Source organism: Hemibagrus wyckioides, linkage group LG08 (assembly GCF_019097595.1).
Source record: "Hemibagrus wyckioides isolate EC202008001 linkage group LG08, SWU_Hwy_1.0, whole genome shotgun sequence".
Classification (NCBI taxonomy): domain Eukaryota; kingdom Metazoa; phylum Chordata; class Actinopteri; order Siluriformes; family Bagridae; genus Hemibagrus; species Hemibagrus wyckioides.
The window spans coordinates 18,909,353-18,925,278 of record NC_080717.1 but is presented as its reverse complement, the minus strand read 5'-3'; the positions used below and the strand labels follow the sequence as shown (position 1 = coordinate 18,925,278).

Below are 15,926 nucleotides of genomic sequence, written 5' to 3'. Positions count from 1 at the left end.
TTGGGTCTTATGAACTGTGACGAGTACACGTACAGGAGCTTTTTGTGGAATCTGATACTTGGAGCTGGAGCTATACTTCCAAATTTGAAATAAGAGCAAATGTGATTCGATCGTATAACCGAGCAGCTGAAGATTAGAGGTCTAACCGGGGATTTCTGACAGGCCTGAAGATCTGCACTCGCAAATTTTCCAATCACAAGAGCAAGAACGTTTGAAAGTTTGATATCTGTTTATATCCCAAAAAAAAAAGAAAACTTTCACAAGGTCACAATGACCACAGTTGACAGCTTATTACTGATTTTCCTTTTGTTTAATCATATGTATTTATGCAAATGAGAATGCATTTATATATATACACACAATTGCATACTTAAAACAATCAAAAGACTAGTATTTTGAAGATCGGAATAATTTTCAGAGTAGCATTTAATTCAGTCATTTATATGGGGATGGGGATGTGGTAGCTTAGCGGTTAAGGCTTCTTATTGGAAGGTTGTGAGATTGAATCCCAGGTCCACCAACCTGCTGCTGCATTATTTATGAGCAAGGCCTTTAACCATCCGTTGTATAAAATCTAAGACACTCTGGATAAGGGTGGCTGTCAAACATAATTTTTTATTATATTGTAAATATACAGTATATATATAGTAAAATTCTTCCCTGAAGTAAACATTGAGGTAAAGCCAGTAAGACACAGATTTCTGGCTCTGAATAATTAAAATTTTGAGGGGGGAAAAACAATCATGTATCTCCACCTCAGCAATGGTTTTTAAGATTTAAGAAGGAAATGTATGTATATGGATGTGCTAGCGCCTTTCGCCCTATGTGCACTGGGATAAGCTCCAGCAGACCTCCATGACCCTAATTAGGAATAAGCGGGCATAGACAATGGATGGATGGATGGATGGATGGATGTGCTAGCTTCTGTTTTTCAGGGAAATACGTATGACATGACTGTTCAAAGTGAGGTGGAACAAAGCCTATAATAAAGCTGATAATTTTCAGATTATGCAATTAAACACAAGTGGTTGCGAGTAGAGAGAAATGTGGAAATGAGCATATTTCTGTTGAGTGTTAACACTTTTAACTCTTACATTGTGTTCCTACAATGTAAGACAATAGATTCAGTTATAGATTCAGTTTCAGGTTACTGATGTCAAATATGAATCGTTATTTCTATCTCAGCAATGGATAATTCTGTAGTCTGGGCTTCTGGGAAAAGCAGAGTCCTGGCTATGTTGCTTTTTATTTGTAAACCAGCGAGAAAAATCTGATTTCTTATTGTGTTTTGCAAAACAAAAGTGTACAGTATGCATGTTTAATGCGCTTTACAGTTCTACAAGGTTAGTATGAGCCTCTGAGCACCTGCTGCTCTACACCCATCACCCATGGCATAATCTAGCTGTAGCATAATCTACTAGTAGCTAAGTGGATTACAAAGTTTGATTCGTTTATTAGATTGCAATCTTTTCATAATCAGAACCATGCAGGTATGTGGAAACACTGATGAAACTGAGTGAAATAAATTGCAGCCCAAAGCTAGCGCACAGTTCGTCTGCTAGTACAACAGACACATGACATCACCCCACATGTAGAAAACACCAAGTTGATAACGTTCGAAGAATTTTCTACATTATCAATGTGCTACATCAAATACTTTATCAGTAGGGAATAAGGACAATGGCTACACAGTCAACTCTTAAAATTTGTATACTCATTCATTTCCCTCATTCATTAGTCAGTAGTAGTGCACACTTAACTAGCTAACTCGCATTATTTTAAGGTCTATTTAGTCAGGGCATTCAAAACAAGCTAATCAATGTAGAATCGTTTCTCCTCTGTACCGGCAGGATGCTACACCTCCACTCAGCCAATACTCAATCAATACTCGGGACCAGTGACAGATCTTTTGATAATAAAGTTCAGGACACTCTTGTTTTCGTCTGTTAGTGAAGTGAAGGTGAAGGGGCTGTGCAGACATAAATCAACTTCTATACCAAGGTAAAGATTGCTCTCAGTTAGCAGCTGGACTTGTTAACTGTAGTTAATAGTGACAATGATGTATGAAATCTTTCCACCGCCCTTCAGTGCGCAAAGTCTATTAATAGAGTTCACTTGGTACTGATAATTCACAAGGGTATCTGCAGCAGGTCAGGAAAGAACGATGGCCGTCATTATCAGCCCGAACTCGTCATTAAAAATCACAGAATAAAGAATCACACCTCAAGGTCTGTTTAAAGTCAGACAATGAAGGAAAATTATGTCTATTTGATGCCAGTTCAGTTTTGAAGATTTTCCTTTCCTTTTTACTCAGAGAAATGCAGAGGGGGGACGTTGTCATCTTTCTTATCTTCATTTAATAACAGGCTTTAAAATAGCCGCAAATATTTCGGAAAGAGGATGGCAGGTTGTTTAAGCCTAGCTTGCTGCAGTAAGGCGCATGTCAAAAGCAATCAGAGCTTACCTCGGCTTGTGACAAGCATTAAATTTGCAGTAAATGAAAGATGTCACAGTATTACAGTTGCCCCTATAGTGCGCTCCAGAATTATTGGCATCCTTCGTGAAAATCATCAAAAAATGAATATATAAAAGAACAACACATCAAAGCCAGTTCATTATATTTTGCACAATCATTTTTCTTGAACAATTGTGCTGTATTGTTTTTGCACATAAGATGTTTGGTCCATTCCTACAGAATATTGTGAGCTCCTATTTATTCCTTTATTTTGTGTAGCTGGACTTCCCTCTTCAGTTCAGACCATAAGGTTTAAATCTGCAGAAGGAGCTGGTCATTTTTGGCTTTGCGAGATTTATTTTGACAGCTGCTTTTTGTGCCATGTGCAAAGGAAGGACTCCCCCCAAGCCCCCAACCACGGTGTTTCTGAGCAGCTTGCTGTTAAGCAAATGGGGTTCAACAGATTTTTAAAAAATTTGACAATCACAAGAATTAATTACACTTTGCAAATCCAGAACTGAGATCTCTAGGCTCTTTTTTCTCCCCTTTATCATCCTCACAGTGTAGGGGACAGGGTACTCATGAGTCCAATTACTGATGAATTCCAGACAACTCTTTCAGACATGTTATGTTTTTGTAGCCTTAATTATGCTAAAGATTTGTCCTTGCTTTTCCATGGTAATGGATGAGAATGGAGTTTACCTAATATCCAACCTCATATGTATACCAAGGGTAAATATGGTTGAGGGCAACAGCAGTGAAGAGTTTTGCAAGAAGGGCAATTTATAGGGGCTTTAAAAAGCAATGGTCACAAATTTCAAGCCTCTTTCAATGTCTCTTTATGAGCTGTAACATAATAATATTTCATTTGACTGGAGCTAAGTGGCCTAAACATGTAGCACAACAACACCCCTATCCATAAAGTAGGGTCCATGAAGACTGGAGTGGAAGACCTTGAGTGGCCTGTACAGAGCCCTGACCTCAACCCCAGTAAACACCTTGGGGGTGAACTGGAACGACCCCAGTCCTCCTCGTCCTGACAACATTGCCTGACCTCGCTAAGGCTCTTGTGGCTGAATGAGCACAAATCCTCATAGCCATGCTCCAGAATCTTATGAAGAAGAGCGGAGATTATTCTAACAGCAGAGGGAAGGGACTAAATCTGGAATGACAGATTCAACATACACATACGGGTGTGATCAGGAGATCGGGTGTCTGCATACTTTTGGCAAAATAGTGTATTTTGAGAGAACGTATCTGACATTCGAATGTATCTTATTAGAACAAAGATAAACAGGTTTTTAGTGAAAGTTTTGAATGATTTATTTAAAACAATCTTTTTGCTAGTTTTTATAAAGAGTGCCAGTCATGCTAGAGGGCACTGCACTTTAGATTGGATTGTGCAGAAATACAAAGGCATATATAATGGAATGACACAGTATCTATAAAAGTATATAATAGTGGGAGTTATATTTTGACAGCTGTTATCTCTGTTTATTATATTTAGTGAGATACAGTGCTATAAATCATCTCTGTGCATTCAGGGTGTGTTTCCAAGCGAAGCCATACAACACGTCAGAAGTAATCAGAGCTTACATCCACTGGACTGATATCAGATTGTGCCTGCTGTTCTGGCTTGTGTCTGCTGGAGGTATTTGGCTGAAACCATGTTGTCCATTGTGCCTTTTTTTAGTCCCAGGACAGGCATCGAGGGCAGATTAGAGTGCAGGCTAATATCACTGTCTTCCACTTCACTTGTCTAAAGAGTAATGTTTTGGAGTCAACCTGCTTTCACTCTGGACCATCTCCATCAATATTTCATACCTACGACATACAACATAGTACACTCATTTATGACAGCCTGCAGGTTCTTATTGTCTAAAGTGCTTTAGTGCTAGAAGGAAGTGCAACCGGTTCTCATGCATATGCTGTCATCTTTTGTGAATCGCACAGACTGCATCATTGCTCCACAGTTTAAATGCAATTGGTTGAAATTTCAATTTAACATTGTTTATACAGCAAGAACATGCCAGGCACTGAAACATCAAGAAATGTACAACGATGCCCTCTTTTTCCTCAGAGGTAGTGGTTCTCTCTTTGAAACACACTGCTCGCTAATGATGACGTTCTTGCAATTACACGGCCGGGAAAGAGGTTGTCAGCCATCGTGGCTGAAATTCATGCACCCAGAAAACTTCCATTTTCACAACAAGGATGTACTAGAAACGCTATGATTTGATGTTTTTTAAACAGGAAGGATTAAAGGAAGCAGTCAAGGTTTACGGACATAAAGCTCTGTAACTAACTCAGAAATAGGATTTCTTGTGGAGAGTGGCTACATTTGAGCTTAGGTCCTGCCAAGATGAAGCTTATAATGATACATCTACTTTGATGTACTTGAATCGAGGCATGAGATTAGTGTGTAACCTTTCTCAGCATTATCCATACTTTGTATGTAATATGTACTAGTCATGTAATAATATAACTTGCATAACAGCAGCAATTTTATTTCATTTTCGGATTGCTTTGATCACGTAGACGCAAAACTCCTCCATTTACTCTCCCCTTCACAGCCTTCATTTAATCCTGTTAAGCTATTTGAAACTCTTTCGTGCATAAATTATTTCAAATATGTAGTGAGGTTCTTCTTCGTCCATTTGTTGTCAAATAGAGCAGACATTTTCTAAATACCAGGAAAAAAAATCATTTTTGTTATGGAATTGTAGAGAATTTTAACAACATATTGTTTTTTTTCTCTCTCTCACACACACTCAAACACACACACACACCATCCACTTTATTAGGAACATCTGTACACTGCACATTTATTTATTCAGTGTTCTAATCATCTAATCATGTGGCAGCAGTGCAGTGAATAAAATCGTGCGGATACGGGTCAAGAACTTTAGTTAAAGTTCACATCAAACATCACATTGGGGGAAAAAAATGTGATCTCTGTGACTTTAATCGTGGCATGGTGGTTGGTACCAGATGGGCTGGTTTGAGTATTTCACAAACTGCTAATCTGCTGGGATTTTCACACACAAAAGCCACAACAGAGCACAGTGACAGTTCTGTGCCTAGAAATGGCTTGTTGATAGGAGAGGTCAGATTGGTTTGAGCTGCCAGGAAGTGTATAGCAACTTAAATAATCATGCACAAAGCATTGAACATTGAGGTGGATGAGCTTCAACGGCACAAGACCACATGGAGGTCCACTCCCATTGGCCACAAATTCAAATCTGAGGCTAACGTAGGCACAGACTCACCCAAACTGGACAGACTGTGTGGTTTCAGGGAGTCTGTACACATGATAGCTTCAGATTCTTGTTCTGTATTTTTCTAAAAACAGCCTTTTCTAAAAAAAAGTGTGGACACCATGTATGAAATTCTCTAATTCAGCATGCAGTGTAATTCATAAAAGAAAAAATTGTACCTAAGAATAATAATAACAAGTGCAGAGTTCAGGTCTGAATGAGTGTAACTGATGAGACCTGATGGAGGAAATATTTGTCACGGAAGTTTTGAGCACTCATGCAGCAATCAGTCAATATCATGTCACATTTAGCACATTGCTTTCAAAGCCACAAGTAACAGGCTTTCACAGTCATTAAAGCCACTACGGATGAAATATTGACCAGCTTGCAGGTGTCATAGGCCAGAATGGATAGTGCTGAGATGGCTCATGGAAACAGTTTCACACCAGCCGGCGTGTGTGCTACCTTTGCTTCCTCCCTGCTGTGCTCACTTAAGGATGAATAAACCATAGTGGATGTTCTGTCAGTCTTATGACGGTTTTTAAAGGCTCTATGAACCAAGTCTGAACTGGTCCTTCGCTGGTGTTTCATCTTTCCTCATCCTCAAGAGACAGTAACCTGAAGAAAAGAGCTGTGTTTTGTGAGATTGCATGTAAATTTTTCATTAGAGAAGGTTTTTCCTCGCTTTAGTTTTGACCCGCTCTTAGCCAGTTCAAGTGAAGTGCAGATTTCTTTTTCTTTCTTTTTTTTATTTGTTCCATGGAAGTTTATCCAAGGCCCGGACCTTTCTACAGATATTTGGCCGTTACTCAAGTACTTGTAGGATGTCGAATCAACATGAAAGATGAAGTTCTCTGCTGAGTTTCTCCACATGCTGAGTAAACATCATAATTAAATAAATACAGGTTACAGAAATGGACCTTCATGTACAAGATCTATGAATGTGTGCTTCAGGACAGGGTTTAAAATAGATATACTTTTAATCAAACAATAAAAAATGAATAGTTAATGTTGCTCTAATGCCCTGATGGTTTAGTTAAAACTGAAGGTCATTCACAGCGCTGCAGAAGACATTTTCTGTGTGAGTCAGTAATCCACTGTTGGAAAAGCCCTGCAGTACTGAGTGGACATGCGGCACCTGGCTGAGAGAGCATTTAGAAGAATACCAATTAAATACACCCCTATTGTTACCGGTCTGTTATAAAGAGAGCACAACGCGTGACTACTACACACCTCTGCCATTTCTGCTAATTTTTTTAATTGCTGTTCCGTGTCATGGGGTGAAGCTCTTGCTTCTAGGTAGAACAGTTACAGAACAGTGTTTCACCAAAGTCCCATGTTAGACGGTAAAATAGAATATCATCCTGTCAATGCTTAAAGCCCACACCACCTCATCTTCTGACTACAAGGGCCTATGAGCCATGTATTATCATACATTATTATCATTTTCATTATCATAACTTTACCCTAGAATCACAGTGAGCCTGCATGAATAAAAGGCAGCAGACTATACGGTTTTGTGTGACAGAATTCTCCCTTTTTCTTTAGATTTAGGTCAAGCTGGTTAGGAGGAGGGAATGTATGCTATGTGGAGCAGATCTGCAGCTGATGGAAAAATTCTGCATTGAAATTTTTTTTCGCTGTGTTATGGATGGACTGGTAGAAATGAAATACTCATTACCTCTTTGGATTTGTTAATAATGTTTACAGTTATTGCTATTTGACAGATCAGCTCATGTTCCACTGATTTGTTCACCTTTTCTAGATGTGCAATAATGGGGCGGTATGATCTCTGCCTCATTTAGCTCCGTAGTAGTTTTTTCATTTCATTTCATCGTCTGTACCGCTTATCCGACCTACCATCGGGTCACGGGGAGCCTGTGCCTATCTCAGGCGTCATTGGGCATCAAGGCAGGATACACCCTGGACGGCGTGCCAACCCATCGCAGGGTACACAAACACACTCATTTACTCACACACTATGGGCAATTTAGAGACTCCAATCAGCCTAGTAGCATGTCTTTGGACTGTGGCAGGAAACCGGAGGAAACCCACCAAGCATGGGGAGAACATGCAGTGGGAGCAAGACTCAAACCCAGGATGCTAAAGGGGTTAGGCGAAAGTGCTAACCACTAAGCCACCTCTGTAGTAGTTATTACTGCAAAATAGGAACTGCAGCAACTGCTAATAGAGGACCATCGGGGCAGGAATCATGTTGCTCCATGCTCTCTTCATGAACATTTTCAGTAGAGAAGGAGCAACAGACGGGAAGGTTAATGATTGGGTTGCCAGGGTCATGTTTTTTTACACCAAACTGAGACGGTTTAAAAATACCAAGATCCTTTGTTACCAAGATTCTTGAAGAAAATTTTTCGAATTAACAAAGCAAACAACAGACCAGTGTGTTTTTGACGTAGAGAAGCTTTTCTGCTGTAAGATCTATTGTAGGAAAGGGGGATTATAATGTCTGTGTATGATCATGTATGCATGTGCACCACAGGCAGCTTGTTTTCCTATGCAAAGGCTGAGGAATAGTTGTAGCATCATACACACACACATTCACACACTCACACAGAAACACTTAAGCACAGCCAGTCCACCTCCTGTGTTTGTGAGGTGGGAGAAAAGTGTGTGCTTTGTATTCGAGTTCAAATGAAGCGTGCCTGGACATCTGGTCCATTTTCAAAATGATATACAACATTTGCGCAGCAGAACTCAGATGGTGATATCATGATCAAGGTGACTTTTAATGCAGTAGATGACAAATGAACACCTTAAAGCATTTTTATTCATAAATAGGTAATGACAGTTTGGTATATAGTTTCACTTAAAACCATACAACACACTGTGTTTGTGTTATCAAATCTCCCTCTGTATCAGTATCAGTATCAGGCAGTATTTCTCTTTTATAGGCCACTCTCTCCCCACTGTTACTACTCATCATCATCGTCATCACATTAAAGAGCAGAAGCAACCATTTGCCAAGACGTGTCATAAACACAGGGAAATATAATACACCCAAAAATACAGCACACTCAAATTCATTTTCTGTTTGCAGACTGCCACCTGCTGGTAATAAGATGTAGTACAGTCGATATAACGCCTAGAAATATATCTATGTCTATACACATGAAAAATATTAGTGTAAATCATATAGGCTTATGATATTATAAGATTACAATAAACATATATTGAAAAAGGGTTTTTTTTGCCTCAGGTGTATTCTTATTATTTATAGACAATGGAAGCAACGTGAAAGTGACCATTGCTATGACTTATGAAACATATTGTAATATTTGCCAGTTTTAAGGTCTTTAAGAAGGCTGCATGTTCAACACGTGGTCTCTTGGTCAATGTTGAATATGAGGTAGCAGGTCTCCAGATGGTCGCCTCCTACCACGTGCTGGAAGTGTGGCTGAAGGTCTTCTGGTTTCAAGCCGTTCACAAAATGTTCACTGATCTCCTCATAAAGTAAAGGACCAACGTCCTCTGCAACGTGAACACACAGAACAGGCGTTATTTTCGAACTTCAGCAATTCATCATCACTCATCATGAATTCAAAACATCAGGCAAAATTAACTAATAAAAACAAAAACAAAACCAAACAAAAGCAAAGAGTCAACATGACCTCCTCAGTCTCCTGAACTAAACTAAAGAAGGCAGTGTATGGCTTAAGGGCTTCAGATATATAAATAAATAATATAACATCATTTTTATTTATATACCTATGTACTTCTCTCTCAGAGTTCTCACGGTGACCGATGGACCGGCGCTGTCCTTCAGCTCAAGAGAATTATCTGTAAGAGTCTGCATGGCATTTCGAGCACAGCTCACCACTTCAGCCAATTCATCCTCATCCTCATCCTCAAAGTCATCTGGGTACTCATTAGCATCCACATCATCGGCGAGACCTGCAGCATGTAGCAGCACATAGCGCAGAAATTTAATTAGACACAAATTTAACATAAAGTTTGGACACATTCATACTAGGAAAGGCATTACCTATCATCATCATGCAATCAGCACATCAGGTATTTAATTAAAACTTTAAAGGATCTAAAGTTTGGGACAGTAGAATGCTTCATGCTAAAATAACACGCTAATGAAATCTAGCACTTACATAATGTCAGGTTTATCCAGCAGAGTTTGAATTGTACTGCATGTTCTTTAAGTTTTTATTAAACTGTCACACTGGGGCTCTTTCCTTCATTTGTGTTGCACCAAAATGTACACTTGGATTATATGTATCTGACACTTGGTGGTTCATAAATGGAAGAATGTTACACACATCTCTTTTAATTAATCTTTAATCTTTTGAATATTTGTGGGTGTCACATTGCCACCTCTAGAGATCCCAATTCAGTTCACTTAATTGGCCCTAGGAGTCTATGTGTGATGGACTGGCATGCCATCTGGGATATATTCCTTCCTCATTCCGTGTTTACATTGCCACCTCTCAACACTAGAGATTCTAATTCATTGCTGGTAATTGCCCCTAGGAATGTGTGTGTGCGTGTGTGTGTGTGTGTTTGTGGCACCCTGTGATGGACTAACAAACCATTTAAGGTGTATACCTCCCTCATTCACAGCATTCCTTCTACACCCTTTGAATCCATAGTGACAAGCAGTGAAAGCCAAAAACAAATATTTGAACATACTGACTCATCCTTAGATAAGAAATGAACTTTTAGCCTTCAGTAATAATCCAAAAATAGAGTTTGTTATATTTTTCATCTGATATGCTTATTTTTTGATAAGTCGTCTGCCCTGTTTTTACTCTATTCACATATCCCAAAGCTGTACTGCTCTGAAATCTATTTTTCTGATTTTACTATTTACTAGTACAGCCGAATGTCTAACGGCTTCACATTTTCCTCATGACGCCGTAATGTCATACTAATGCGTGATCACACACCTAGTTCTTAAGCTGCTGAACTCAGTATGAAAAAGTTTAGATGCAAAGCAAATGACTCAGTGAGTGTTTCATGTGCAAATCACCCTTGCTTACCATGCAGCTCTTCTGCAACTCCTCCATGCTCCAAACTAGAGGAGGAGGAATTTTTCTTTGAATAATCTTCAGTAGATGACATGCTGTCATTTTCATCAAAGTCTTCTGAATATTCAGACTCAGTCCCTGCATGTGTCACCTCGTCCTCTACAATAGCAGGCGCTTGATCGTTTTCTTCCATTTTCCCAGCTTCAGGCACTTCAATACAAACAGTGTTGTTCCAGGTTAATGTGACATCTTCATTCTTGGCAGGTACGGGGTCAGCATTACCCTTTGTCAGTTCTGTCTCCTGATGCTGAATAAACAGTCCCAGCTGTTCCTGAACATAAGACATGGCCAGGATGCAGCTAGCACTCGGTCTGTTCTCAGGAATCAAGCACAGCATCTTCTCAATCAGCATGTGAAGGCTATCTGAGTAGCTCACAGGCACCTGGCTGTATTCACCCTTTATAATCTTATAAAACAAACTCAGTAAATTTTTAGCAATAAAAGCTGGTTTAAGTGCGCAAAGCTCATACAGCAAGCAGCCAAGGGCCCATATGTCAGATTTGGTGCTGTATGGAACATCCTGGCACAGCTCAGGGCTGAGGTAGCTGGGTGTCCCTACACATGTTGAGGCCATATCCGATGTATGGTTCATGATCTTTGATATTCCAAAATCTCCCAACTTTACTGTCCCCCTCTTTGTTAGCAGTACATTCGAGGGCTTAATATCTCTGTGTAGAATCCTTACAGAATGAATGTAACTGACCGCCATGACAATCTGCACAAACCAGTTCATGACGGTAGCCTCTGAGAAATATTCTTCTGCCTTTCTGCCTTTAATCTGATCATCCAGCGTCCCACCATCGCAGTAATCCATAGCAATGCAGATGTGCTCTTTTGCTGGATCGCAGAACGTCTCACTCCACATCACAATGTGGGGGTGTTTCAGCTTCCTCAGAATTTCAGCCTCTTGCAGTATGTTGGCTTTGGATTTTATTTTTCGAGAGTTGTCGACTTCTATTTTCTTCACAGCATAGAGCTTCTTTGTTTCTTTGTGTCTCATCAGCAAGACGACACCCGCTCCTCCTCTGCCAAGTTCAAGAATTTGCTCATATGCTTCCATGTCTTTATCCGTACCCAAAAGGTCAATTTTTCTAACTAACTATTAATCTATGCATGTCCATTTTTTTTTCAGGTAGTCTTATTAATCTGATCACCTAAATCTGTATTTGACTAACATGAGGCACTGGCTTTTAAAACCCCTTGTTAGGAGCTTAACAACAACAACAACAACAACAACAACAACAACAAATCAGCAGTTCTATCAATCCTGGCTTGAACTAGGCTACAGGTAAGTCGTTAACTACTATACTGATCGTGGTGTGACTCTCCTTTACTATTAAAAACATATTAACCTTGCTTCTATTCATAAATAACGATTCTAGATGGATATGAATGCAATATAGCGTTTTCGCTCCTTTTCTATCTACTTTCTAACATTATTAGCTAAGCTTAAACCCATTCATTATTGACGTCACCTCCATCAACGGTCTGTTGTGCTTTTTGGACTCGTCTCTATGACAACAGATCATCTGCTAACAAACGAGTTGTTCATTGGTCCGTAAAAAGGACACTGAAGCCACATTGGCTAGATCAGAAACAGCCCACTACCGCTAGCAGCATTGTATTGAATCAGAGCAATCGGCTCTTCTCAGCTATGAGAGTCGACTCTTTCGATGACCAAACGATTCATTTCTCAACAGCTGGCCAAAGCTATTGGTCTTTGCCTATTTATCACATAATTCATTAATCTTACTCTGCATTTTGATTAACAGTATAATTATTGCCATTATAACATTTATTTATAAATAATAATAATAATAATAATAATAATAATAATAATAATAATAATAATAGTAATTATAATAATCATAATCATAATCAATCATAATAATAATAATAATAATGCAATAATGATGACTCAGTATACAGAGAGGAGGTGCAACAACTAACAGCCTGGTGTAAAGCCAACAACCTGTCCCTTGAACGTCGACAAGACTAAGGAGATGGTTGTTGACTTCAGGAGAGCACAGAGTGACCATTCTCCGCTGTTTATCGACGGATCCTCTGTGGAGATTGTCAAGGGCACCAAATTCCTTGGTGTTCATCTGGCAGAGAACTTCACCTGGTCACTCAACACCAGCTCCATCACCAAGAAAGCCCAGTAGCGCTTCTACTTCCTGAGGAGGCTGAGGAAAGCCCATCTCCCTCCCCCCATCCTGACTGTGTTCTACAGAGGGACCATCGAGAGCGTCCTGGGCAGCTGCATCACTGCCTGGTTTGGGGAGTCTCGGATCGCAAGACCCTTCAGCGGATAGTGAGGACAGCTGAAAAGATCATTGGATCATTGTGGATGACCCCACACACCCCTCACACACACTCTTGATCCTCCTGCCTTCTGGAAAGAGGTACCGAAGCATTCGGGCCCTCACAACCAGACTGTGTAACAGTTTCTTCCCTCAAGCCATTAGGCTCCTCAACACCCAGGACTGAACTGTAAAACTCTCTCTCTCTCACTCACACACACACACACACACACACACCCAGGACTGAACTGTAAAACTCTCTCTCTCTCTCTCTCTCTCTCTCTCTCTCTCTCTCTCTCTCTCTCACACACACACACACACACACACACACACAGGACTGAACTGTACAAAACTCTCTCTCATACACACACACACACCCAGGACTGAACTGCACAAAACTCTCTCTCTCACACACACACACACACACACAGGACTGAACTGTACAAAACTCTCTCTCACACACACACACACACCCAGGACTGAACTGCACAAAACTCTCTCTCTCACACACACACACACACACACACACACAGGACTGAACTGTTCAAAACTCTCTCTCTCTCTCTCTCTCTCTCTCTCACTCACTCACACACACACACACACCCATGACTGAACTGTTCAAAACTCTCTCTCTCTCTCTCACACACACACACACACACACCCAGGACTGAACTGTTCAAAACTCTCTCTCTCTCTCTCTCTCTCTCTCACTCACTCACACACACACACACACACACACAGGACTGAACTGCACAAAACTCTCTCTCTCACACACACACACACCCATGACTGAACTGTACAAAACTCTCTCTCTCACACACACACACACACTATTTCTCAGCTGTGTGAACAGACTTATATTGTTCATAATTATTGCACTACCTCAACCATTGTTAATATTTCATCTGCTGCTATGTTTATTTCTACTTGCACTATCTCAACCACTGCTACTGCATTTTTGCACAATACGTGTTGTCAGGTCATTATATATATATACATATATATATATATATTACACCATTTCATTTTTATTCACTTTACTTCATTTTCATTTCATTGCACATGTTCTCTTTCAGCTCTATGTGTCCTGTTTTTGTGTTGTTGCTTTTTTTGTACTTTTGTACAAAAAAACTAATTATTAAAAAAACTATTGTTTCTGTACTGTCCTGTCTTTGCTCTGTTTGTACCTATTTGCACACTTTATGTGGCTAGGACAAACTTCTGTCCAAGCTCTGTGCTGGTGGGGTTTTTTGTGTGTTTGAACTATATGTTGTATGTTTATGTAGCACCAAAGTCCTGGAGAAACGTTGTTTCATTTCACTATATACTGCGTCAGCTATAGGTGCTTGAAATGACAATAAAAGCTTCTTGAATCTTGAATAATATTAACATAAGCAAGTAATGTATCTGCCTTTTGACTTTCATTGAGTTGAAATTCTAAAATGATCCTGTTCACCAGCCATTTTACAAGTACACCACATATATACTATATTGCCAAAAGTTTTGGGAATCCAAATCATTGAATTCAGGTGATGTTTTTCAGGGGTTGGGTTTGGCCTCTTAGTTCCAGTGAAAGGAACTCTTAATGCTTCAGTATGTGAAGACATTTTGGACAATTTCATGCTCCCAACATTGTGGGAACAGTTTGGGGATGACCCCCTTCCTGTTCCAACATGACTGCACACCAGTGCACAAAGCAACATCCATAAAGACATGGATGAGAGAGTTTGGTGTGGAGGAACTTGAGTGGCTTGCACCTCAACCCTAATATACTGTATTATTATGACAAAACACATTTGGACCCTCATTTTGGCTCACATAAACAACAACTGGAGCAGACTCTAGCATTGTGAATTTCAGTCACATTTGTGATGGAAGAATTAAAGAATTCCCATAATTCAGCAAAATGGTAAAGGCTTTTATTCCTTCTCTTTATTTCTGTAAGTAGCCTTCCAACCTTCAATTAAAAAACTTAGTGAATGACACACCACTAGTTTATATTGGAAGGTTGTGAGTTTAAATCCCAGCAATACCAACCCTTACAAACTAATATATTTGTACTGTACATATATGTGTCTTATGACAGTACTTCTAGACTTTTTAAATGTCATCAAAAAGCAGCAAACCAGAATCATTACAGTATTACACCGATCAGGCATAACATTATGAGCTGTGACAGGTGAAGTGAATAACACTGATTATCTCCTCATCATGGCACCTGTTAGTGGGTGGGATATATAAGGCAGCAAGTGAACATTTTGTCCTCAAAGTTGATGTGTTAGAAGCAGGAAAAATGGGCAAGTGTAACGATTTGAGTGAGTTTGACAAGGACCAAATTGTGATGGCTAGACGACTGGATCAGAGCATCTCCAAAACTGCAGCACTTGTGGGGTGTTCCCGGTCTGCAGTGGTCAGTATCTATCAAAAGAGGTTCAAGGAAGGAACAATGGTGAACCACAGACAGGTTCATGGACAGCCAAGGCTCACTGATGCACATGGGGGACCAACACAATATTAGGCAGGTGGTCATAATGTTATGCCTGACCAGTGTATGGTTTAACACACAGTCAGCTTAACATGCAGTTTATATTTTACTTTCAGTTCACGTGAAGTTTTGGGGACTCTTGGGGGTTTATCCCTATCTCCTGTTTCCAAATCCCCTGTGTGATTCGTCATCATGGGGAAGATGAGAGAATACATGAAAGAAATGAGACTAAAGTCACAAATCAGACAATCAATATGAAAATAGCTACATTCTGTGAAATTTACTTTTATGGTAATAATTAAGATGTTTAGAACAGAGATATAATGTAACCCCTCTGAAAAAAAAAGATGCAACGAAAGAACAGTATTT

General features: G+C 39.7%; 1 protein-coding gene across 1 annotated transcript; it reads right to left on the bottom strand.

The window, feature by feature from the left end:
* Positions 1–8,475: 8,475 nt before the first annotated feature.
* On the bottom strand, positions 8,476–12,523 carry nek12 (NIMA-related kinase 12). The gene is made up of 3 exons (XM_058396806.1): positions 10,722–12,523; positions 9,439–9,624; positions 8,476–9,201 (listed from the first exon to the last, which is right to left on the bottom strand). Exons 1-3 carry the CDS (start codon positions 11,827–11,829, stop codon positions 9,044–9,046), a joined length of 1,452 nt encoding a protein of 483 aa, XP_058252789.1. The 5' UTR covers positions 11,830–12,523; the 3' UTR covers positions 8,476–9,043.
* Positions 12,524–15,926: the final 3,403 nt, after the last annotated feature.